Source organism: Colossoma macropomum, unplaced genomic scaffold (genome assembly GCF_904425465.1).
Source record: "Colossoma macropomum unplaced genomic scaffold, Colossoma_macropomum, whole genome shotgun sequence".
NCBI lineage: Eukaryota > Metazoa > Chordata > Actinopteri > Characiformes > Serrasalmidae > Colossoma > Colossoma macropomum.
In genome coordinates, this window is record NW_023494795.1 from 11,337,942 (window position 1) to 11,365,238 (window position 27,297).

The following is a 27,297-nucleotide window of genomic DNA, read 5'->3' on the forward strand; positions in this document are numbered from 1 at the left end:
CACAGCTGTTTACAAGAATAAACTGTTAGTGACGTTTTTAAATGTTATTTTGTTGTTTGGGTTGAGTTTTGTACTAAAACAATCCAACCCATAAACAGACAGGAAGTTATTGAAATACGCGTTCACGGGAGGAGTCACTCCCAAAAACGTGCTCGTGCCCGCCGGGCCGCGTGATGACGTAGCGCACCTTGCCTTTCTTCCATTCCCCCTGGTGTTCGGTAAAGATGGCGACGGAGCCGCCCGTGTGCGCGCGAGTTCGGCGAAGATGACGACGACGAGCCGAATAACTGACTTTACGGCCGCCGCGCTGACAGTGTAGAGCTCGGAGACGCCCGGAGGAGCACCTGAGAACTCGTCAGCTCTGTGGAAGCGGATTAGAGCCGACTGGCTGTGTATTTTCGGACCCTCTCTCCCTCCCGCCGCTCTGTCGGTTCGTGTTTTTGGCCATGGAGGACATCAACTCGAACATAAATGCGGACCTGGAGGTCCGTAAGCTCCAGGACCTGGTCAAGAGGCTCGAGCAGCAGAACGAGCAGCTCCGAAGCCGCTCGGCTCTGCTCTCCTCGTCCGGCGCCGCGACGGGGGCCAACAACGGTAGACCGCTGAGCGCCGGCTACGACTCTCCGCTGTCTGCGGGCGCGGCGTCCGGTCTCCCCGGCTTCGGCGGGGCGAGGGGCTTCGGTTTCGGGGCGCTGCTGGAGAACTCGCGCTGCCTGAGCCCCAGGCGCTCTTACCACGGATCTTACGGAAGCTACGACAGCGACACCGCCGCCTCAGCCGCCTCCAACACCGGCGTCTCCTCCCGTTACCGCGACTCTGTGGTGGATTTCATCGAGGACGGAGAAACTTCTGTGCTGGACGAGGTGGAGGTCCTCGACCTGGAGGATATGGACTGTCTAAACGAGGATGAGGACAGCTGGTGAGTAGAAACGGCGCTGAGGAAGGAGCTGGAGGAGTTGGGGCCGTGTGGAAGCTAAGTTAGCTAGGTAGAGGTTTGAAGTTTGACAGGCCAGAGGGATCGACTCTCAGTGTCTGAGGGGAAACGAGCCGCGGAGGGAGGAATGCGCCCCCCAAACGCTGCGCTGGTGTGACAAAACGGTGCTTTAAATCTGAAGGCCATCCATATTTCATCGGGTTGGCACCATTTGTTTTTGGCTTGTAAGACCCCCTGCTTCCAATTTTGCCCCACTGTTAGCCGCCGCCGCCTTTCTGCCATTGTCCATGTCAGACTGGTGTCACTTTTTGAACGGGAACCAAAAGAAGGCGCTGCAATCTGAGTAGACTGCAGAGAGCAACAGTTTGCCGGTTAAATGAAACGAGCTGTCAGACTGAGGGCCAAAACAGGCCTCAAGCATTACTGCTTTGGCTTATTTCTGGAGTTGTGGTTCAGTTTGTGCTGAACTCTGCTTAATATTGTTCTAATCTTGTCTATCCATAATCTTTTGTTATCTGTAGACATGTGGTCACATTTTGTTGGCTCTTGGCCCTTCTTTTTTGGTTCAAACCCACCCTAAACTGGCTTCCACCCAGTTTACAGCACCACGGTGGCTATTTTCAGAAGGCCGCTTGTTGCACTGCCTGTTGCTCTTGGTTTGTTCCTTGTTTCGAGCCTGTGTGTGCACACTTGGTCCCTGGAAGGTTTTTGGCCAGAGTTCACTGTAGCACCTGTTCATATTGAACAGGGGACGCTTTTTAGGCAGCCCCCCAGTCCTGGACTTGTGCAAAACACATTTGTTGCGATGACAGCACCTGTGACAGTCCTGTCCCAAAGAAGGCTGTGACTCAGACAAGCAGAGTGTCCTGCGACAGAGAGCAGGGATAGGTCAGGAGCATAGCGGGTGCTCTTTGTTGTTACCGGGTTCAACCATGTGCCATTTCACTTGCTTATAACAGGTATGGTACACTGACCACTCACTGGAAGGGTTCAGAGACACTGTCTGAAGCCTAATAATATAGACTTGAGGGGTCTGCCTGTTGTGAAACAGCTGAAATTCAGCTGGTGGTGCATGTAATCTCAATGTCCTGACCAGTTTCAGGCATTCCAGATTAGTATTTTATGGCTGTTGAGATGATCCAAGGCTTTTTTGTGATCCAACAGACAGTTTAAATGATTTTTGTCAAAATAAGTCAGGCCATTCTTTAAAATGTCACATCAAAACTTCACCATTGTGTTTTTAATATATGTCAAAGGCATATCCGTCACAGTATGTCACAGTATGGTATGGTGCAGTATGGAACTTTATGTATACTGTGAGGCACTATTGTTTGTTTTTTTTTTTTTCCATTGGGTGTATTTTCAAAACCTTGAGGTTTAGCACCTTTTACACGGATTTCCCCATAGAAAGCACTAATCCTGAAACTTGAGCTTGTCTGGGTGGATTCACAAAATCAGCGCTGGGAAATCCCTGCAGCAGCTGGGCTGTTGTGGTCGGGGCTGATGGTGAGGACTCAGCGATGAGATCAGTGATGAGATCAGTGATGAAATTTAAAACCTTAAGGCGACTCTTAGTGTAAAATGTGATGAGTTCACTAACGGGACAAGACTATTGGTGATCTTATCAAACAAGTCAAAGCAAAATCAGTTCTTCCTAGTAATCAGATGTAATCAGGTAAATGATACAATTAGCTTAGCAAAGTTGACAGCAGTGAGGTTTAAACTGATAATAAAACATGGTCACTGCTTGTCCTGTAGGTCACCTCTCCATGACCTGGTGGGCAGCCTACATCAGTGACATGACCATGCAGTCTAGCTGCTGTCTTAATGACCATGTATATAAGCTCCTCAGCCTTCTATGGTACAGTGTACTGTTACTAAGGATGTATTGATTCCAATACGTATCGAAAAATCAAGTTTAAAACAGTGTATTGAAATTTAAAATATACCCCTTGGTCTCGTGGCTTGGATTGGTAAAGTTCTGTTGGAGAACCTTTATTTATGTAAGCCAAACAAAATAAAAATCTCACTGAATCTTGACCTCAGAATTGAAAACCATGTTGAACCTAAAAATATGTGCATTGCTACAGGCCTAGTGCACATGTGTGTAAGATGTGCGCCTGTTGCAGACATTAACACATGAACCTGAGGCTCAAATTCATCCGTTCTATTTTTCCTCTATTAAAAATAGATCATATTGACACACACACCACCATGTTGTATCAAATCATTGATTTTGTGTATTGTTACATCCCTAATTGTTACTGCGACATCTTAACAGGTCTGTCACTTAATTACAATAGCAATCTGCAGATTATTTCACTTTTAATCAAGTGATCAGACATTAAAACAAAGCTATAGAATAAAAAATTAAAGTTTTGTTGAACAATAGTAAACTCTCTCTCTCTCTCTCTCTCTCTGTGTCTCTCTCTCTGTCTGTGTCTCTCTCTCTGTGTCTCGCTTACACACAGTCTGTCAGAGTAGAGGGATTACACTAAGTGCCAAGCTCTATCACTGAGTCCTGGTGTAATCCTGAATTACTACCAAGCTGGATTACCAGCCAGGCGGCTGCTGTCCTGCAGCCAGAAAAGTGTTTCAGTAGGCCTGTTTCACCCTCACTTCTAAAGACCTTCGTCTGTCCTTAATTCATGTTGTCAAACGGTGCTGGAGTGAGTTTTGCAGTGCTGCTCTCTGGCTAATGAAACGTTGCAGCGATGACGTCCTGATGCCGATTGTAGACGAACGGCACAAGGCAGCAGTGCTTGTGTAACAGTTTTTGAGGAAGTGTCACTGCGAATGGCTAAGACACTTGAAATGTCCTACAGGGCTTCGGTTTTTTTTTTCTTCTTCAAACTGTCACACTGCTTGTTTGAGTTTCCAGACCTGTTGAAGCACCTGTGTGTGTGAAGCAACAGCTTCTCAATACCTGCAGTAAACCATCCAGAAGGACACTCACTGTTCCACTGATGGAATTCTCTTTTTCTCTCTCTCTCTCTCTCTCCCTCTCTGTGTCTCCCTCTCTCTCTGTTTCCATCTCCGACTCTTCACTTTTCTGCCTCATAGTTGTTGACGCTGAGATTTTTGTTCCTGACAGTTGTTCTTCCCTCACTCACTATGAGTTTGAAAGTCTTTACTGTACTTGTTTGTCTGTCGTACCACAATTTATGGTCACTCTTTGTATCCCGTAGTGTCAGCAGTCTAGGTCAGGGGTTTCACACTGCGTTCTTTTAGGCCACAACTGTAGTCTGTTCTCCCTTGCAAGAAGTAATGTGTATTTTTTGTGCATATAATGTGTTCTCTGCACACGCGGGACGCATCTACATGCTTAATTGGAGCTTTTTTGAGGGACTTTTGAGCCATGCTAACTTATATTACATCCATAGGCTAATGATACGTTTGTTGTCCATCAGTGTTGGTGAGCCTTTACAAGGTGTTGGATCGGTTTATGTTCTCACCAACATTTAGCCCAAATTTCTCTTGCATGTCCCCAGAAGTTCTTTTTCTGAGATTACATCTGGCCCTGCAAGACCAGCCCCAGCTCTGCAGGCATGAGCAGTGTCCCTCGTCGAGCCCCGAGTTAAACTCATGAAAGTCTCGCTAATTAGCTGATGAGTTGAATCTGTTGTGTTTTTAACAAGGCCAAATGCTAAAATCTACAGAGTTGTCATCTGAAAGGAACCCAGTTTAGGTTAGTGAACACTATTGAAATGCTTAATTTCTATGTTGCCATTGTTTAGATATGATGTTGTGGGTTGGCATGATTTTTTTTGTTTGACCTGGTCAATATTAGAGTAAATAATTGTAAGAACTACAGTCTGAGTGACTTAATTTAGCAGTTTTCCACCAGACAGTGCGGTACTGTATGTTTTTTAATCTGAAACCACAGCAGTTCATACCCTGGTCAAGTACTTGTGTCCGATTCCCATCAGATACATACCTAAGAAAGTAGATCTGACAAGTCTGTGACGATTGTGTGTGATCATTCAGTGGTCTCACCATTTCTAGTTCCACCCGTATATCCCTGTTCAATGTACTTGGTACCCAGAAACAAAATTTTGAATACACGTCTGTAATCATATTGTGCCATATAGCACTATCCTGTGGAAAACCTTTAAAAAAAGGTAAGATGGACAGTACAAACATATTGTGCAAATTCACCATATTCACCGTATTTTCTTTATCTGTGGTGTTGAAGGAATGTGTACTATTTATTTGTATGTAATGAATGGTGAAGATAGAGAACTGAAACATATTTCAGTGTAAAAACTGAACTGTTTTTGTTCTTAAAATTTGGATTTTTTAGGATATTTTGCATATTTTATTTTTCAGTATTTGATTAGGGTTTTAAGATTAAGTGACCTTTATTAGTCCCACAACGGGGAAATTTCACCTCTGCAATCTAACCCATCTGTGCAGTGAGACACCACATACACACTAGTGAAGACACACACTGGGGAGCAGTGAGCACACGTGCCCGGAGCGGTGGGCAGCCCTATCCGCAGTGCCCGGGGAGCAGTTGGGGGTTAGGTGCCTTGCTCAAGGGCACTTCAGTCACATACTGTCGGCTCAGGGGGTCCAGTCACAAGACTGGTTCCCTAACCTCCAGCCCACGACTGCCCCCACAGTTATTACAGTACCCTCATTTCGATATTGATACCAAGTATCACAGTGCTCGAGTTACTATGACAAAAACTCATTGAACACTGTTTTTGTTTTATGTCAATACAAACCCTTCAAATGTAGGCAAAATACAGTGTCCATCTGCTGCTGGCTTATTTCTATAATGAACTGAAAATAACAATAATGATTTCTGTCTAGAACAGGCTGATCTGATGACTTTGGAGCATTAAAGAGTACATGTGTAACGATACTCATCCTATGATTCGAGTCACGATTTGGTGTTCTCGCAGTATTTCAAACGAAATTTGACTGAGTGAAAATGGTGACTGTAACGAAGTTACTAACACTAGAGCTGGGAGTCGGGAGGAGAGCTGGAGTGAGTTGTTGATTGGTACTGATTATTAGCAAACTTTGGTGTTCGAACAATGCAGTTGCTTTAGATTGCATAAGAAATAGTGTTCAGTTGACGTTACATGCTGTTAAACGTTTGTGCTTCCCCCCACAGGTTGTACGAGGCGAAGCTGAACAGTCCTCTGCAGAAAGCACTCAGCCCCATCGTGTGGTGCCGACAGGCGCTGGATAACCCCAGTCCTGACATGGAGTCAGCCAAACGTTCCCTCCTCCACAGGCTTGACCTCACCATGTCTGGTACTACACACACACAAGCAAATACACCCTGCTTTCATCATCTCACTTTTCAATAAAGCTTCCTTTTTTTCCCAGTTCTCCTTGTTCCGCTACTTTAATTTTCTTTTATTTCCTTTTTGTTTCTTCCTGGCTCTCTTTCCACATTCCTCCCCGGAGTGTAGTCTCTCCTCCCTCCTCCTCTCTTTCTTTATCCCCTCTGGTCTGGCTCTTTCCTACGTTCTCCTCCTGTTCTTCTCACTGTGATCCGGCTGTCACTCGCTTTGTGTATGTGTTCAGCATGTGAGCTGGCAGCTCTCCTGGCCCTGTCTTTGACTTTGAGAGCTCGCACATCCGGCTGTGTGCGCGCGTGCACATTCTCACACTAATTATAGGGGAAGCTTTCTGGGAGAGCTCAGGGCAGTGGGGTTTGTACCGACAGGGGTCAGTGCCATTTTTGCTCAGGTATGCTCATATGACTTTCGCTTCAAATTGAGCAACACTGTGGAACAGTACTGACCGTCTGCAGTTACCACCACCCGGCCGCGTGCTTCAGTGCATCATAGCGTTCCACCATGTGCTCACACATGTTAGAAATCATGTGAGCACCTACAAGCAGACACTGATGTTCACTCACAGTGACACATTCCACAGTATGCTTAAAATAATTAACCATAACCCGACAAACTTGCTGCCGGCTGCTAGGAAGAAAATGAACCTGGCCCAAGAAACAGAAAGTCGTACATTTATATCAGCCACCAGAGGAGTTACACCAAGTGCACCTATTGGCAACAGTAAAATCTTTTCCATCAGTTTCAGCGTGAAGAACGGGAGCTTTCTGTGTGCTGCTGTTTTCTATCACTGTGTGAAATACGCCTCATGCTTTCTTTCTTTTTGGAGACACTATGTTTGCTAATGCAGAACAGAACTCAGATCGCTAAGCGCTTTTTGTTTTGTTTAATCAGAGTAGTGATAAAGCATGACTGATGTCTAAATTATATTCCTATTCATGTGTTTGCTTGTTCAAAAATACAGTTTGTGACAGTGTATAAAATAGTTTTCTGTAATAATAATAATTATTATTATTATAAATATTAATATTAATTATTATTTATATTGTTTATTATTTTTATAGCAATTTTTATGCACAAAACAGCTCACAGTGCTTTGCAATTGAATAGTAAAATTAAGTAATAAAAACAGAAACACAACAAAAGCAGAAAAAGGAACAGAAAGAATATAACAGTAGAATGATAATAGTATTTTAATTAATAACCAGGGTAAAACAATACATGTTCAGATGTTTATTAAAAATGTGAACTGAACTTGAAACAGAAAAGGAACAAAATGAGGAAATCTGAAATGATTGAAAACTAAAATAAAATGACAAACAAATTAAAAAAAATGACAAGAGATTTAAGTTAGTACTATGTTAAAAAGAGATGCATTTCAAGTGTTTCTTAAAAACAGAACTTGACTGCCTAATTGTAAGAGGCAATAAGTTCACAGTTCAGAAGCATAAAAACAGAAGGAAGCCTCTGGTTTACAGTGGGTATTTGGAGAAGGCCAGAATCTGTCACGTATTGGAACATAAAGTGACCGAGAATTTGGCTACCAAAAGTGGGCTGAAAGATGAAATCATCTTTCTATTGCAACAGCAATTTAAAAGAGAGCAATTTTTATACAGTAAGAGCTGCCATTTTTATTGTAGCCTATATTGTCAACAGTGTTGTCCTAACGAGTTTTCCTAATAAGTGGAGTTTAAGTTTAACCTAGTAACGTGAAACTTGTAGATAAAATAAATAAAATGGCAGAAATAGCCATATTTTAACCTTAAAGGGTTAAATGATGTGTTCTTATAAATGTCCTATTCTTATTTTTGAACTTGTCTAGTCTAGTCCGATTGAGGCCATTCGAAATACAATTTCTATCCGATTGAGTGAGGTGGGTAATCCTGTAAATAATCAGTTAAATAGAAGAATAATATCAGTGTAAACGCCTATATCTAATTATATTCCCAATTGAAAAGATTGAAGTCCATTCTGATCATGTGTGTCGCGTCATAGTGAAAGTTTATAATGTTCAACATGGCGGGGGCAGAAACTGGTCTGCAGAGGAGACGAAGTTTCCCTCTGAGCTTTAAAAGATGGCGGTGGGACGGACGTCCAGCTTAAGTGTCTCAGAACACAACGTCTTCCTCTCGCCCTTCTTTAATAAGGACATGTGAAGGACGGTTTCTAAGTCTGCCATAATTTTAAAGCAATTAAAAACACAAGCGCGCCAACTGAAAACTCGTCTCACTCTGACTGGACTCACGTGATGCTCGCTGTCATGGTAACGTCTACACTAAGCAGTTCTCTACGCATGCGCATCATTTTGGATCTGATTACTTGTGGTGAGCGTGTAAACTGAGATTTTCCATCACACAGTTAAGTAGAGTGCATATAAACACCTCAGTCTTAATCTGTAATCGGAATGTATTCAGTCGGATTGGCAAAAACCTTTGTTAACGCAGCCGCTGTTGTATAAAAAGCTGAATGGGATCCTTTGAGCTCGTTTCTTCCCTAAAGCCAAGTGCTGGCACTGTGCCTACGCTCTGGTCTGTGGATGCCTGACCCATTACTTCACCTTGACCGACCTCGGATGTGTTCCAAATGACTCACGCTGTGGCACAGGCACCCTTTCTGGGCTCCATGCGTGATAGCTTTCTATTTCTTAGGTCTAATCAGAGGTATTGCACTTCTGGGATAGGTCCCCATGCACATCTGCACCCCACACAGAAGGGTCAGGTGATAACGTCATCATTCTGGATGTGTCCATTAATATTATGCTCAGTAGACTTGAAATATTTCCACTTCTGAATCTAGAGATGAGGTGAGGACCGCCTGACTTTGTTTGTTTGCACAGGGATGCACTGTATGTGGCTACATAGCGACAGCTGGTTCGTAGATAAATGTCTGTGCTAGGTAATAGGGTTATAAGGCATGATGATGAACAGTGCTCTCCATTACTTGATGATTAAGCACTTTACCAGGCCCTTATTGATTTAGCAATAAGGGAGAGATTCCAAACAATGGATTACCGCACATTCCTGACAGTGTAACAGTAAAGCTAGCTTAATGCAGAGCTGCTGGCTAGTCTGGCTGCTCTGGGCCTAGAGGGAATACTGCTTAAATGCAGGTTACCTGAGTCACACTGACTCCCTGGAGGACCTGCAGGGTATCCAGGAGAGCTCTCATAGGCGTGTGCTCAACGTGTGGGCCGCGTGTTCTGTCTTGCATCCTGTGGGACGCACCCTTAGTCTTGTTTTTTTTTTGGGTCTGGTGTTTTTTTTGCCTGCTCTTTATTCTTTGTTCCATCGTTTTGAAATGTGAATAGAGCAGGTTTTCACTGGAGACTGTGTGCCTGCATGAGTGAAATAGACGATTGTGTTTGCGCTGATGAAAGGAGACTCGAGAGTCTGTCCGACTGCTGCCCTTCGCAGAAATCATTCATAAGCTCTTCTTTTCTGACTTTGCATATCTTATGCCGTTCATTTGACAACACACATGTAGTGTTTTGACAGCAAGGGATCAGACCGTTTTAGCATAGAGGTGCAATCGCATCTGAACACAAACGGACAAAATAACAGAAACGGATCCACTGAGCTTTAGTGAGCTGGATGAGTGTGCTGTAAATATTTCTGAAGGCTACAGAGTCACAAAGGGGCTTTCACTCTCCTTTAAAATGTCAGGGGAGCAGGCAGCTGTGTGTGTCTGTTTGTCTGTCCATGGTAACCGATCCCTTCTCTTTACACTTGTGTCTGAAATGTAAACAATAGCCCAGTGCTGTTCCAAGCTCCATGGTTGCATAACTCACTGAAGAAGGGCAGAATGAAGTCGGAGATAGAAACCGAGCGCTAGAGTTTACTAGCGCGCTGCTTGACATGTTGAGGTTTTTGACCTTGAGCTTGATGTGAATTATTCATTATTTGTTTACGTTTATGCCATTACAGGATATTTGATGCCAGTTTTTTAAGTGGTCTTCTCTAAGTGGGCTGTTTCAGAAAGTACAACAGCTTCGCTTGCTGAGTTAACTACACCACATCTAATGATCCAATGTTTTGTTAATTCATTTATTTTTTGTTAATCTTTATTTTGACTTGTGGTTGCTATGATGCAGGAACCAGAAGGCAGAACAGATTGAATCAGTGTGGCCTTTTCAGACTGACTCCCTTAGTTTGACTAAGCGGGCTTCTAAGAAGGAGCCTGTACCCATCGTGTTTCAGCCGGAGCCTAGATAATGGGTTGATGCTAGCTAAATTTCTGATAGCTCCTAAACGCCCCTCGTCATTAGCAGGTATGTCTAACGTAAATTATGCTGTGGTTAGTTCGGACCACAGTTGGGTTAAAAAGCATTCTGCCTTTGTTGTTATAACTGGTATAGTTTCTGCCTCAGACACATCAACCCCAGAAATACAGAAGCTGTCTGGTATCTATTGGCTTTGGGCGTCTGTGTTTATGCACTGTTTTTGTTGAGCCTTAATTTTGGCAATCGTCTGCCCTGTAACACTGTCCAAAAAAATGGTTAATAGATAATAATTAATAGATTAGTTGGTAATTTTGCATCTTTCTGAAATGGCCCCTTCTTGTCAAAGTAGGTGGTTGAGTCACAAAACCTACCTTTTCAGACTCTATTCTGACTCCTATTTGGACACCTATTCTGATGACAGTCAGAAGTGTGGCTTGTGGGTGTATATATATATATATATATATATATATATATATATATATATAAATAACATGGACATTTTTGCTTCTACATTCTGCTGACTTGGTTTCTAAATAATACCAGTGACCACTTTACGTGGCACTTGTGGTGGAAGTACTTTGTTACTAAAATTAATCGCAATATCAAACCATATATTTAAAAGAATATTCAAAACTATTTTTTTCTTGCCTTTTTGTAAAACTGTTGTGTAAAAGCAACTGAGCATTCAGTTTTGTTATTGCAAAGAACATCCCGGGTGTGATATGGTCATGACAGCATCATAAAAGAATGATGATGTAATGCTTGATAACACACTCCCTCTCGTGTTCTGCTTAACCAAATCACACTATTGTTATATCAAACTCGGGTAGTAAACCTGATGTTGTTGAACCACCACAGCAACTTCAAAGCAGTCCTGTGTTAAGTGTGTTTCGTGTTTGCAGTAAAATGAGTTAAGATGTGGACTGTAGCCAGGTCAGAGGTCCTTCAGCTTGAGTGCTTTAGCAACGGAGGATGCTCTTAACTGTTGCCTGATAGACGTGCACTTCAGTATTGCTTTTATATGGTTGCTCAGTTAGTGAGAGTCGATTGCATCTGCTGGATTTGCTCTCGCTCTTGCTCACTAACTGTCTTCTTTTCCCTTCCCTATCCCTCTTCTTTCTTTTCTGTCAACCATGGGCTAGTTCCCTTTTTCTTGCACTCGCTCCAACTTCCCAACATTTTTTTCCCTCATCTGCTCCACTCTCTTTCTCTTTTTTTCACCCTACTCTTTCACTTCTGCTTTGCCTCACATCCTCTTCTTTTCTCGTGGGTTTCTCTCACAGTCGGCCCCCTCTCTTTCGTCTCCTCATGTGAACTGCCCTCAGCCTTGTTTGTGCTTGTGGGTCTGTTCGTTCTTTGCAGTCACTGTCAGTTCTCCCCCAAAATAACCTCATTGTACTTCTACAGCAGAACTTATCAGGTACTAACGTCTGCTTTTCTAGCATTGAACTCTTGATTCTGCAGCTCGCCTAACTGTGAGGTTAGAGTTGAAAGGAACATAATGCCTGGCCTGTCGGTGCTTTTGTGTGCCTTAAGTTATTCAGGTAGTGTTTTAATGGAGGGATTGACAGACGGAGGTTAGTGGAGGAAGGACGGGCTCTTTATCCTCTAATGAGCTCTGCAGACTTATTAGCCTACATTCTGGGTCATGCGGCATTACAGCTAACCAGGGAAGATTTTCCAGTTTGTACTGGTAGTGACATGGCTTTATGGGAATGTTCACTATTTCTTCCATATTTCAGCCTGTCAGTTTTCACTTTTTTGTCCATCTGCCTCTGTTGTATGCACACACGCACACAGGACAGACACAGTCAGACATGAGCTGAATCAGTGTATTATTATGTCTGTGGAAAGATTTGTTTCCATGAGCCAAACCATCAGCTGCACTGGAATGGAAAGGCCATCAATTCTGCTCCCCCACATCTCTGAGGAATGAGAATTTAGGGTCATTTTCCTCATAGGAATTTAACTTGGATTGGGTAATACTGACTAAAAAATATTCGTTAATACTGTTAAGTGATACTATAACGTATAACGTTTGCCACAGGTCTGAAGCAGATTTAAGGGGAGGAGCAGGTTAGAGGTGGACAATATGACTATATTTTATTGTTCCCATTGTAAATGTTGTTGTGATGTGCTTTTCTGAGCATACCATGGATATCCTCAGTACTTAATCACTGACCAACTACGTTTGATTAAAAAGATAGCATAATTAATCCTGTTCAACTAGATTTAGTGCAATACAATATGTGAAACGTTAAACTAAAATGATTGTTGCCAGGTGCATTCTGTCCATTTGGCAGAATATCATGATGTGTGTTGTAAAAAATCATATCGTAAAAAAGTATTGTGATATTGTTATCGTATCACCCACCCCTAGAGCAGGTTATTTGAATATATAGATATCTGAACCCATCATTGCTTGTGTAATTCAGTGACCAATTCAGGTAAGCAAATAAGACATAAATAAGTGAATGTAAAACCTCACAGGGTTTTGTTTTCGCGTCTGATCTACTCTTACCAGTGCAACACACACTAACATGTCACCATAATATCAGTGTCACTGCGGTGCTGAGAATGATCCACCACCCGTATAATACCTGCTTTGTGATGGTCCTGACCGTTGAAGAACAGGGTAAAAGGGGGCTAAGAAAGTATGCAGAGAAACAGATGGACTACAGTCTGTAACTGTAGAACTACAAAGTGCGCCTATATAGTAAGTGGAGCTGATAAAATGGACAATGAGCATAGAAACGAGGAGGTGGTTTAAATGTTAATGTCACATGATTTTTCTGTTGTGGCTGCCATATTTGGGATTGAACATCTGGCTTCGCTGCTCTGCACGAACATAACTAGAGGTGAAAGATGGCTAAAACTGCTCACTTTACTTTGGAAGAGAAAAGTCGATAAAATAGGCTGTGATCCTTATACAGTTTCCTCTGAACTCCTGCTCCCACTTAAACTGGCGGAAAGCTACCAAATTAGTGTTTTCCTGTTATTTATATTTATCTCATACACAACTCCTCTCCCTATTCTGGAGAGTCTCTCAAAGCATTTAAAAGCACAGAAGCCCACCGGCTCTTCGTGTCAGGGTGGGTAAAGGATCCCATGGTGTTGCATAAAGAGGACAAAAATTCTGTCATCATAGGAGAGTAAGGCCCCATCAGCTAATTAACACAGATGTGAACAGTGCTAGCCTTTAGGTAACTTGGCAGAAAATGGCAGAGAACGTAGTTTTTCTCCCACATAAATACCAGGAGCCTTATTTCGAATTCATAGTAGAAACATCAGACTATAGATAATAGGGGAAAATCATGAAAATGAGCAGACAGGAGCTTTAAATGCAGTTTGAAAATGTAAATTGCATTTTGGCAGCTGGGGAAGTGCTTTCAGTCGCTGTGCATGTTGCTCCATAGACAGCAATGACAAGAAGTGCCCTTCATAAAGGTTGAAAAGGCGTCGTCTGAATGCTCCCTAAGGGAACTGTCAGTGGTTTAAGACAGGTTTGTTTCCATCTGTACCTTTTCTAAGATAAAACAACGCATGCGCAGTTTGACCCATCACTTCACTTTACATCAGGATTAGTCAGAGAGCTGATGTCAGCTGTGTATGTGCGTGCGTGTGTGTGCGCACACCTGTCTGTATGACTCTCACAGGCTCAGGTTTTCATCTCAAGTGCCTGTTTATACAGTGTTGCATCAATTTTTAGTGCTGCGTGTCTTTAAGTATTACGTAGTTTTCACTCAGTATCCTTAGACCTGTTCTCCCATCTAACAGATTAGGGCTCTTTTTGTCAGCCCTAATTTCTGTTAGTGTCTGATTAAATCAGGCCAGACTCTCCTCCTGGCTTCCCTGAAAACACGCAAACACACACACAGCCCTGTCAGTCAGGGTTAGAGGTCATCTCTCATAATGCTTTGCAGCGAGGGAGTTTAGGCAGGCATGTTGCACTCCTTTAGGGTCATGGAATGTGCTAATCTGTGCAAATGCCAAGAATCCCTTCAACTGTTGGATATTTTGATTAATGAATGATCTATTAAATATTGTCTTGAATATTTATATTCTGTAAGAATAAGAAAAGCTCAAGGCGCGTTTTACTTTAATTACTGAACGGGGAGGAAAACCTTTTTATTCTTCTCGTTTTTTTGTTTGTTTTAGTTTATTGGTGCAGAAATTCTCTTTGTTTTGCTTATTTTAAAATGTAATTGAAAAGCTACAACATGAAAAACGTCACTGATTCCATAGCAAACGTTAAAATGCTGTATTGGAGATCCTGCTCAATCTGGCAACACTGATTAGGTTGCTGGCTCTGTTTGAGGAAAGCACAGAAAATTGTCTTTTTAACCATCATCTTAAAATAAAAACAACTTTATGGTTAACTCTTGTCAGTGACTGTCAGTGAATGGGGGAGTGATGAACTCGGACGCCTTGTCTTGACTGCCCAATGTTGTCTGAATAGTTTTCCTACAGCTAGCTAGCCTGCTCTCGTTTATTATCGAAAACAAAAACAAAAGCAAATGAAAACGGTGCGTGTGTGTGTGTGTGTGTGTGTGTGTGTGTGTATATGTATGTATGTATGTATGTATGTATGTATATATATATATATATATATATATATATATATATATATATATATATATATAGATAGATAGATAGATAGATAGATAGATAGATTTAGACCACCAGTCTGTGAGGGTGTCCATCCGTCCTTCTGCTAATGCTGATAGCTTGTAGCATTAACAGCTAATTCAAAGTGCTGACCACTATAAATAACTCTATTATGTGGACCAGCCATTCCTGCCATTCAGCAGAGCTGGACATACCGGGGGGTGATGGGAGTGGGGGGATTGAATATTTGTGTGTGTGTGTGTGTGTGTGTGTGTGTGTGTGTCTGTCTGTCTCTGTGTACGCTTAGATGAGTTGATGTTCCACTGTGGTTAATTTCTATGGAAACCAGTGGAGAAGTTGTGTCCTTTCCTAAATAATGAGAAGAGACGGCTAGAGAGAGTGAACAACAGACCAGAGGAAGAGGGAGGAGTGTGAAGGATGGAAAAGGAAGGAAACAGTTGGAAGGACACGAGCAGTGAACTCTAATGGCTCCTTGAATGTCCAGCTGTGTGCGTGCATACACAAACACACAAGCGCACACACAAAGAGGATGATCATGTGAGTGTATGTCTATGGGGAGCTTGTTCCATTATCCTCTCAGAGCTCCTGTGGGACGGAGTGCTGCTCTGAATATCTGCCTGGCCTGCATGCGCAGATATTCATCGTCTGAGAGTTCAGATTCTCCAAGCCTGCTTCTTGCTCGTTGGCCTGAATACCATTAAAGCCTTGGGTTCACTACACGACACGAAAGTCTGAACAGATTATAAAACACTGGGTATCTAACCCAGATTTTTTTGGGTGACTGAAATATTGGGGATTACACACTACTCAACTTTTCAGCTGCTGCCGAACCAAACGGAGCTCATTGAACTCGCACAAACTCTCACGTTCTCCTGTTACTTGGAGAACCAGATAAACAAATATGGAGCTGCTGCTGCTGTTTTCTCTGCCGTTTGCACTGATGCAGTAAAGAAGCAGCAGGTAAACATGTTTAAATGAGGCTCTTGGATTTAAAAATGTGATCAGTTGGTATTTTTTAGAGTTTTGAATGTACATAAACTCGATTGTGCCTTAAACTCAGCTCATTAAAAAGCTTCACTCCACACATGAGACTTTTCGCCATTTTTCTTTGTTTACTTGCTGTATTTTCTTCTTTCATGCTCTCGGTTTTCATTGGCTCTTGCAGGTGTCTGTTCAGATTGAGTCATTGATCCGTTTACACTAGTTTACACTCAGAGTTGGGTCGAAAAAATCGAACGTTTGATAAACTGACTGGTCTGAAATGCGTCTGTACCCCTCACACACGACTCGTTTCTCTCCAACTGTCGACTCCGACTACCCCAAAAATCTGCAGACCAGAGCCCGACCAGCACAAACTCGGCCAGACTGAGAATCGGGATTAAATCGGGGTTAAAGTCGTGTAGCATACCCCCAGTTCAAGCCTTGATTGGGCTTGAAATGTTGGTCTGAACCTTAATGTAGGTCTGATAACATTCTGCCTCATCCTTAGCTCTGTTCTGCCCTTTGCTGCTGGTCTCAAACATAGTATTTTGCTGTGGAACAAAGGCAGTCTGCTGTTGCAGGCTTGCTTAGTTTTCAACATTACACTCCACCTGCTGGGTGGGTTTTACAGGCTGCTTCATCCTTCTTTGTCCTGCTCAACAGTTATGTTAAAATTTTTTTGTCAAACAAAGTGCAAAGAGTGAAAATAGAAACCATTACAACCAGGTAACATTGCATGGTGTGTGCTAAGCAGCGGCCAACGGTGGACTAATTTCACCTGCAGTATAAAAGGCTACACCGATTAACGTAGGAGCGACTGTGATGGTGCAGTTACAGCTTTTTGACAAAATGCACATTTTGTTGAATTTATAATAGTAATTTAAGCTGTTCCAGCTGATGTTTAACTTGTCTCAGGGACAGGGGTGTTTGTGGTTCTGTTGTTGAGCCCATTACAGTATCCACAGTATGGCACAATTATCATTCTTAGACATTACCGGCATTCATACAGGTGTTCAGTTACATACCTCCCAACCCAATTTCAGACAAATATATTAAGTTCTACGATACCAGACTCACATCACAGCACTGAAATCCACCAGGGGCCTTTCACAACAAGAGCCTGACTTCAGGACTGCAGTGGAAATAACCGTAGCTTCATGATGTATTGTTATTTACTGAATGGCTACATTGAGGCAGACACTGGGCTTCGTTTGTGTGCTGCTGAATTACTGTTGAAAAAGAGTGCGTGTGTGTGTGTGTGAGAGAGAGAGAGAGAGAGAGAGAGAGAGTAGTATTGTGTGCATATGGAGTGAATAGATTGCATTGTTAACTCTCTGTGCAGATCAAGAAAGGCTCTCTGTATGGGAGTAGCCACTGCCATATGTTATAATAGACTCTGTCAAATCATGGGCATTGCCCACTGCCTCTAAGCACATGCATGTCTTTAAAAGGACACTGGTATAACTATCGGCTTGTTTGCTTGCATTTTTGTTTTTTAGTACATAGAACTGCTTTCAGACAGTAAAAACTTTCTAAATTGATTACAGTAAGTAGACTACAAGACTACAGTATATGCTATGAAATCCAACATACTTGTCAACAGAGAATGGTTGGTCATCCAAGGTAGTGCCTGTACTTTGCTTCCTTTGCACTTTTGCATTGTCACTTTAAATTTATTCAGAGTTTAAATCTGTGGCTACAGATTGTATTGGCATGCTAGCAGTGACTTACTGCTTTTTGTGTTTTGCCGTATTCTTGATATTGTGCGGGGTCTTAAACCTGTTGAGAAATCAATGAATGTATTACCTCCTCTTGATACTCAGGATGAAAAGAGATTAAAATTGCTTGGCCATCGTTCTGTGTAAAACCTGTGAAATGTTTCCACACAGCTGACTTACCCTGCCTATCTGCTGCTGAAGTAGTCTGAATGCACCTGTGCTGACCAGCGCAAGCGAGCGAAGGAAACAGAGTGCATTTTAAATCACAATTTTTTTTTTCTTTACCGCTTCAAATTATTTGCAGTCTTCGATTTTGACGTCTTCATTGTGGTCCTATTTAGTCTTATAATTTTTTTCAGCCTATGTTTTAGGCGTTTTTCACTTTCGGCCAAAAACTGAAAGTTACATTTCCAGTCAAAACATTGCAGTGTCTAATATTTATATGAAGCCTGATTCACTCTGCATGTTCATCATAGACGTTTCTCTTTGACTTTGTGTCTCTCTTTTTTTTTTTCTCTCTCTATCTGTAGCAAATAAGAGGCGGAGCCTGTATGGCAGTACCTACAGCCCTCAGGTGAGCTACGGAAGCCAGTACAGTCCAAACGCAGCCAACAGTCCATACAGCAGTGGGTTCAACTCCCCCTCCTCCACTCCTTCCAGAGTGCCTATCGTCAAGCAACTAGTGCTGCCTGGCAGTGCAGGTACAAACTCGACCGAACAGTGATCACTTGCTCAGCCCTCTAGCTATAAACAGATTTTTAAACAGTAAAACAGTCACTACTCTTTGAAATTGTGATGTCCTTTAATGATTTTATTATTAATTTAGTATAGTATGATTAATTGCATGTAATTATATTTCATACATTGTTGGAAACTTTATTTTATGTATAAAATAAATATATAAAATTATTTCTTTGTTACTATATTGTTAGGGGGGGAAATGAAGTCAGTGTTTTAGAAATCTCTTTGTGTGCCTGCATATGTGTGTTTGCAGGCCATCAGCGGAGCTCAACGGACAGAAATCCCCCGGCAATAAGCCCCCAGTCGTCAGTGGACAGTGAGCTGAGCACGTCAGAGATGGATGAAGACTCTGTGGGTTCCTCTACCACCTACAAGCTCAATGACGTCACTGATGTGCAGATCCTTGCCCGCATGCAAGAAGAGAGTGAGTGGCTCTCTTGTCTGATTCTTTAGCCTGAGAGTGTTCAGCCATCTGCTGATGGCTTAAGGGGTCTGGCTTTAGTACCACTTCACGTCGTGTTTTTTAAACTAAGGACCTCCTAGTCTTTTATTCCCCCGATTTATTTGTGAGTATTTAATTCTGTATATTGAGTGTCTGTCAATGTCTGATCCAATATTTGTATTTTTATAGATAGCGTAGCGACATTCCTAACATTTTTAACATTAAGATGAATAAAACCAATCCAGTTTAGATAAAATATGCTAGACTATTTTAAACTATTTTAAAAACTGCAGTAAAATGACTGTCAAGACACATAAACCTATAGAGCATGTTGAAAACAACAGATGTTGACCAAATGCTGTACGATTCATTAAAAGAGAAATTACTAAAACAGTAAAAGTATTAAGATTGGGCTCCCAAGTGGTGCAACCGTCTAAGCGTTGGCCCTCTCATCAGGAGATCACGAGTTCGATCCCTGGTGATGCTACAGCCATCCGTAGCTGGGAGTCCAAGAGAGCACACTTGGCCTCGCTCTCTCTGGGTGGATGGGATGGCCCTCCCCTCTCCCCCCATCACTCAACACGATTCTAGTCAGCGCAGGCGTCTGTTAGCTGACTTAACAGATCTGGCGGTCGGCGCTTTCCTCCAAGCGCTGTCCAGTGATGCTGCGTGAGCGGCAGTTCGAAAAGATGCGGTGGTGCTTCACAGGTCTCGGAGGAGGCCTGTGTTAGCCTTCACCCTCCTAGCATTGATAGTATCGTGTGATTGGGGGAGTTCTAACCAGTGGATGGATTTGGAAACGACTAAATTGGGGAGAAATTGGGTAAAAAATTTAATTTAATTAAAAAAAAAAAGTATTAAGATGTTTGTTGTATAAGTTGTTTGACACTCTGAACTACTTTTCTGAAGTAATATACTATTTTTCGTGACACAAACCCGTCACACGGGTCACAAAGCAGCTTTGAATTTGCTAATAGTCTTGTCACTATTTTACATATGGCTGGTTGACCCATGTTTTGGCAAAGCGTTGCTAGTTTAATTGTAGGTGAACTGCAGGCACTGTAGATGTCACATGTGGCTATTGAGCTCTTTTCTTTTTTAAAATAGTTCCACTCTGCAGACAGCCTGTTAACTTCTTAAACTCTGGTGAATGATATGCATTTATGGCACTTCAACATAAATGAGTAAACAGAGTGTGATAAGGTAAAACAATCATAACAAAGGATCAGAATTTGATTAAGCTAAACAGAGCCAATACTGATTCATCAGAAATATGCTTTGGTCAACATTTGAGACATCCTTATTAACAACGTGTTTTTTTGGGATTTCCTTCATTGGTGTGAAAAGGCATAGCTTGTTATCAAGATCTCCTGTTCGGGTCATGCTTATCGCTGTTGGCTGATATCTGTTGTGCTTGTAAACTGAGCAGCTGTGTGTTCTGTGGTCCGCTAATATGGTGGGTATGATTGATTTCTCTGTGGTAGTCTGGTATGGTCTGAAAATAAGGCCCTCATATGATCATTAAACAGCAAATGTCCTGTGTAAAATGTCTCTGAGGGGCTTCAGTGTTTTAAAGCAGTATCTCACACACAAATTAGTCTGCTTACTCTAAACAAAAACTGGGACCAGTATTTGAGACCATTAAAGCTGAAGCTGAGTCAAAATTGAGACCAGAGCAGCATTTTTTCCAGAATATATAAAAAACTACAAATTAATTGTTGATGTTAGGGCTTCTGTAGTGGAGAATTTACACAGCAGTGTTTGACTACCACCACTTTGCATTAGGCTAACTTCATTTAATGATAATTTAATTTAAGCTTCATGTAACATCACTAAACACAAATATTTAAAGCACAAATTTTGTGCCACAAATGGTTTGTCACAGGTCTAAAGTGGAATGTTTTTGCAATGCCTTTTTATTTATTTATTTATTTTAATGTATTTATTTTTTTTACAACATCCACTTGCGAAAGGTTTGAACCGCTTGGGAAGGTATTTTGTGCAAGCTTCTAAAGGCAGGCGTCAAGAAATTAAGCTTGAAACGTAACACCTTAAATAACCAGGACTTGCTGGATGTTTTTGTATTTGATATTTTATTGCACATATCTATAAATTAAGTCTGTCATTCGTGTAGTTACTAAGCCTAATGACCCTGAGGCTGTAATAAGCCTGGGATTTTAAGGGCTTTAAAATGTGGTTTATGCTGTCTATATAGTGTTATATCACAAACCTCCTTCTGTCTTTCTCCAGGCTTGAGACAGGATTATGCTGCCACAGCATCACGCCGCAGCTCAGGCTCCTCCTGCCAGTCCCTGCGGCGGGGAACACTCAGTGACCAGGAGCTGGATGCCCAAAGCCTGGAAGACGAGGAGGAGGCTCTTCACCCTGCACTGTACCACCCACCTGTAACTCGGTTCAGCCCGTCTCCTCGACCCTCACCCCGCGTCTCGCCTCGCCACTCGCCACGCTCACGCTCACCTGCTCGTTCGCTGGAGTACTCCCGTGGCTCGCCGCAGCCAATGATCAGCCGCCTTCAACAGCCCCGCCTCTCCCTGCAGGGCCACGCCCATGAGCCCCACACCAATGCTATCAAAAACGAAGGTAGGCGGTGGCCAGACCTACTTGCTGGAGTGAGCTGATAACATTGAATGGTGGATCATAGAAATAGTGATGCAGCTTGAAAATTGGGGGACAGATTTTAAAGTGTTGCTAGTTTGTGACAATAGATGTGTTCAGCAAATGTTTGTTCTAGAATTGAATTTCTGCTGTTTAAACACAATGTCCAAATGTGCAAAAAAAAGGGTGCGAGGAGAGCGAGAGGGCTACAATCACTAAAGAGTTGGAGCTGTTGTATATATGGACTGTATATATGATAACTTACACTCATTGGTTGGGGCAGGCAGCTCCTGTTCTGACTGTACATTGGTGATGAAAATTGGTAGCTGCGTTCACCGTTTCACCTGCGTTTCAGGTTTATGTGAACCCTGTATTCACATGATGATGAGAATGTTATTAAATGAATTATTGAATGTAATGTATATTCAGATTTCACTCATATAGCTATAACAAGACTCACTGCTTTTTAAATGGAAAACATCTTCAGGGTCCAATTTGAGCAAATAAGACAAATGTGATTAATCAAATCGCAATTCATTGTTGTTTTGAATGTTGGACAATGCTAATATAAACCCTAATATAAAAACATATGTCATTTTGATGGCCCAGCCTCAACCGGTACATTCATATTGCTATGTTAGCGGTGTGAAGATTCAGTTTCAGGTTCGCAATTTGTTATTGTTACTCACAATATTTTAAACAATTTATAAGAAGAAAAACGATTAAAATCATGTTCATGCACAGTTTACTAATGACACTAGAGCTGTGAGGCAGCTGTGAGTGCTGGACTGAGCTGCTGACGGTGCTAAATATTTGCAAACTTTGGTGTTCAAACAGTGAAACTGCATTAGATGGCAAAATTAGTTGAATACCCGTTCTCCATAATGCACATTGCACAGTTTTGCTTTGTGATATAATAATGACACGAAGAAATTATTTTTGTCAGTATGATTGTTATTGCACGTGTATTATTTAGGATAACTTTAGGAGCATGTGTGTAATGTTTCTGCTGTTGGTTATGTATGTAGAGAAATTGCGGCGCAGTCTTCCCAACCTGACGCGCTCCAGCTCAGGCCCTGCTGCTGAACCTGTCAAAAACAGCCGCAGCTGCGAGTCCAACCTACAAGTGCCAAATGGATCCCCTCGACACCAGAGCCAGTCAACCAGTGAGTTTACAAGCACATTCACTCACACAGTCAGATGTTGGATGTTCACAGTTCTATGCAAAAGATTTAACACCTCCAGTCAAATTACATGTGTTTTTGGTTTTGTGCAAATCAAGAAGTGAAAATGTGAAACATCCTCTACAGGGAACACATCTAACTATGGTATTTTTCTTCAAATACTAGTGCAAAATTTCTGTGTATTTGCTGAATTTTTTAACAAATTTGGAAAATAAAAACGTAAAATACAAAATAGGCTATAACTTGCACAGGCCACATATTTTATGTTTCTCCAATGTGTTACACACAGCAATACATAGTAATTGTGCATTAAAACGTGCAGAAGCGTTTTCCCTGTATAGGATGTGATTTACTTATTTTCACTTAGAAAATGAACAAAACATAATTTGCCCAGGGGCACCTTTTGCATATGACTGTATGCATATAGAAACAACATACATCATATTGATCTTGCAAATTATTACTTATGAATTTTGCATTATTTGCTGTCTCAGAAATTATTTAAATGGAAATATCTAATGAAATGACGAGCACTTCTTTCTATCTCTCGCACACTCACTGCATTTTCAGTGCCTTGGCTGTGGTGGAATGGGATTTTATCTTTTTTTTTCTGTTCATCATTTTTGATCACTCATTCTTGGCGTTCACTTTAGTTTAGCTCGAGTCACCTTCCTGGTGAAGATTTTGGAAATGATTCCCAACCAGCAAAAATGTGACTTCAACTTGCTTTTGATTTTGAGCATCCAAAAGTCTCTTTTTGCAATGATCTATAAAAGAATGCGCACCCTAAAATGCTAACGTTGTTAATATTGAATGAATGTTGGGCTGCCGCTGTCGCTTTTATTAGTCATTAAGTGATCTAGTGACTTTTAAATTGAGTAATCATATACAAGCAATTTATTCAGTAAACATTCATTTTTACTTTGTGTACATGAAATTTGTAATTACAAACATATGCATATTCATGAGATCCTGCTGATGTGGGTTTCCTCTTTTTTGATAATGCGCACACAAGCTATTGGAGTGCTAATGGCTCCCCCTTGTGAAGAATGTTCAGACTGCTGAACATGGCTTTATAATGACCTGCGAGTACCATGTTTATCACTCAAGTTGTGAACGTAAATTTTAGTCAGTTCGTTTTTTAAATCATGTAATTGTGACAGAGAAAGCCACTTGCAGTGGACATTCAACAAATGAGATTAGTCATTGTCACTTTTGCATTTTGGGATGATAATTGGTGATAAATAACAAACAACAAAAAAAAAAAACTTCTGATGTGATCAAAACTACTAGAAGCTGGAAGTGTGAAAAGTATTTAGTGAAATTATCTTCTTCAGGTTCTCTGACTGAGTAGATGTTAATAAGCATGCATACCTGCAAGATATGTACAGTATATCACTTCAGAAAACAAGTCGAGGTTGACTCTGAATTATGTGCGTCTCCATGTTTCTCTCCATCTCTTCACGTCTCTTTTTACTCTGTTTCCTGTTTGATTGCATGCCAATGCTTTCTCCATCCCAAATCCCCCTCTCTTGGCTGAGGTAATGGTAGTTTGGCTCTACTATTGGTTCTGGTCTTGGCTTGGTGCTTTCTTTCTGGGTCAGATCATTCCCTTTTCTGCGGCGCCCTCTAGTGGCCACTGATCCCTTGGCTGGGCAATGGTGTGTGCTCTCTAGTCGAGGCATGGCTGGCTCACAGTGACCTTTGCTTCATTGGAAAAAACCCACCCTGGCTGGTTATCCCTCCTTTGACTGTCCCTTTTAACCTTTAGTTATATGCTGATCCTGGATCAGTGTCTCATTGATTGCTGAAGGCCTGTGGGTGGTTCTGAGGTAAACGATGACCTCAGGCCAGTCTGAATCAGACAGTGACGTCTGCTTGTTTCTCAGCAGCGCAGCACCAAAGGCTCTCCGGGCCGGCTCGCGCCTCCCCAAAACCCAAAGAGCGGCTGCAGAGCCCCACTTCTCTACGAGGTAACACACGCAGACAGCCTCAGCCTAGTCTCACTGCTGCACACAGATACTGTAGCCTCACAGCCATGCCAGCACTGCCCCCTACTGGCCATCCATTTTCTTTGCCATGACATATTCAAAAGAGTTATTACTATTCATTTTGCTATGCTGTTCAAATATCATTAAGTAATTACGTATATAATTAAATGGACAGTAATTCAGTTAATTAAATTTTCAGTTCCATTCCATTTACAGTCTATATTGACTGGTTCTTTGATGGCAAAAACATGGCGAAAAATTAAAGGTTTTTTTTTCCCTTTTTGCAAAACAAGACTGTACACACAATGGTAACATAATTATTCATATCATGATAAAATATCTGCAGCTTGTAATACTGGAAGTGACAGCATATGTGATCCCCAGTCATGCTTGAATATAAAAGAAGCATCCAGGAAAGTTCTTGTCCTTTATAAGCAAGGATGGGTTATGAGTCGCCGCTTTGCCAGAAAACGTGTCTGCGAATAATCCAACAGTTTAACATTTCATTGAGCGATTGAAAAAAATTCAGGTATCTCACCCTCCATTAGGGGTGCGGGAAAAACTCGATTCTTAGATGCATCGCGATGCAGACGTGAACGATTCTGAATAGATTCACAAATGTCAAAAATCGATTTTCTAAATATTTCATTTATAACGTAATGTTGAAGTGGAAGTGCGGAAGTGCAGCGCCCGGACAGTCTGTGGCGGCACATAACAAAAACACAACTGGATGAGCGAGAAATCCGACCGACAGCCTCTGCATTAAAGCCAAGTTAGATCAGGAGTCACAACCCAAATGTTAAGAAGAGCCATTTTGCCTTTCAACAAAGTCAAACCACCTTTGGAGCCACAACATTTAATGTCCAGTACGTGTTAATGTCGTAGTATGGGCTAAAAATACAAATGAGAGCGCAGATTTACTTTGCTCTACTTTTAAAGTTTTAGCTTTAGCCGCTTTCCTCCCATCTCCGCCAGAAAACTTTTCTTCAAAAATGTCTCAGCATCCGGCTGTTTTACGAGGCTGAAGTCGTTTCTCATTCGCCAGCTTCTCGTTCTAATTTTCACCTTAAATTCTGCCTTAGGCGCCAAATGTAACTGCTGCACCATTTAAGGTGGAACGGAAAAATTCGAAAGAGAAGCGACTTCATTTTCGCAAGTTTTTTTAAACTCTCGTTGCAGATTTTTTTCCGTTCGCTACAGACCTCGGTGCTGTGTGACCTGCTGTCTGCTCACTGTTCTCGGTCATTCAGAACCAGGGCTTTCGCGCTATGCTGCACACTTTGGAGCTGAGATTCAGCGTCCAGTCTCGAAAATACCCCATCTCTACAACGAGACCAAAACTGAAGTTATAAGATCACTAAAGAAAATGGGAAGGATGGCTGTAACGTGCTGCGTGGACACCCATTACCACTGGATCTTATTTCAGGGCAACAGCGCATTTTATCGCAGATGAGTGGCAGCAGCGTCTCTGAATGAGAGCCTTCTAGTTCACTTGCCACATCACCTCCATTTGATTTATTAATAAAAGATATTTTAGATATTTAAAGCAAAGTATTTGTAATGATCCATAATGCATTTACATTATGGATCATTACAAATACTTTGCTTTAAAACTACCAAGTCCTCAGACAGTGGGAAGATAGAAATCCTGTATAGAGAAAAAAGATGCATCGAGATGCATCGATAATCGTTTTATAATTGCATCGCAGCCCTCTGAATCGTAATCGAATCGAATCGTGAGGTGCCTAAAGATTCCCACCCCTACCCTCCATGGTGCATAATAAAAGTTTCAGGGAATCTGGGGAAATCTGTGTTTGTTTAAGGCAAGGCCAAAAATAACAACTAAATACGCATGACCTTCAACCCCTCAGACGGCACTGCATTAAGAACCAGTATGTTTCTGTGATCTCACCATATGGGCACGAAAATACAGGGTGATTCAAAAAGATTAATCTGATTTCAAAGCGCCATATTTTTACAACCATGAGGCGCCTAGGAACCAATCACATACCAATTGTAAGAAGGGGTCATAGAGTTTCTGACTGTCACTGGAAGATGGCTCCCTTCAGTCTGCAAGGAGATGGAGACCCCTGAGCAGAAAGCGTTTTGTGTTCTCCACTTCAATAAGAGTGAATCCGTCATAACTGTGCAAAGTGATTTTCGTCGGCAGTGAAGCTCCAACAGCTCAGAGCGTTCGGCGTTGGTTCCACGACACTGGATGATCTCCGAAATCACACTGAAAGAGCCGTGAGTGCAGCGACACCCGACATGCTACACTGATGTAGTGGAAATAAGTATTTTTAGTCTGACAAGTCAACCTTTCAGATATTTATGGAAATAGTGGGTGTTGTGTTTTCAGGGCCAAAGCAGGACCATTCATATTCTTATCAGCATAAAGTTCAAAAGCCAGGATCTGTCATAGCATAAGGGTGTATTATTGCCCAGAGCAAGGGTAACTTGCACATCTGTGAAGGCACCATTAATGCTGAAAGATACGTACACATTTTGGAGCAACACATATGCTGTC

The 27,297-nt window shown here is 41.9% G+C and overlaps 1 protein-coding gene across 3 annotated transcripts in view; it reads left to right on the forward strand.

Annotated features, from left to right (window-relative positions):
• Positions 1–201: 201 nt before the first annotated feature.
• Positions 202–27,297, forward strand: part of slain2 (SLAIN motif family, member 2) — a 34,274-nt gene continuing 7,178 nt past the window's right edge. The window contains exons 1-7 of one of the 3 annotated variants that reach the window (XM_036581442.1): positions 202–919; positions 6,060–6,202; positions 18,327–18,497; positions 18,791–18,961; positions 21,230–21,580; positions 22,624–22,761; positions 24,669–24,752. In XM_036581442.1, coding sequence (XP_036437335.1) covers positions 447–919; positions 6,060–6,202; positions 18,327–18,497; positions 18,791–18,961; positions 21,230–21,580; positions 22,624–22,761; positions 24,669–24,752 — 1,531 coding nt within the window. In that variant the 5' untranslated portion in view covers positions 202–446. The remainder of the gene's footprint in view (positions 920–6,059; positions 6,203–18,326; positions 18,498–18,790; positions 18,962–21,229; positions 21,581–22,623; positions 22,762–24,668; positions 24,753–27,297) is intronic. The other 2 variants (XM_036581443.1, XM_036581444.1) reach the window with 2 other exon arrangements.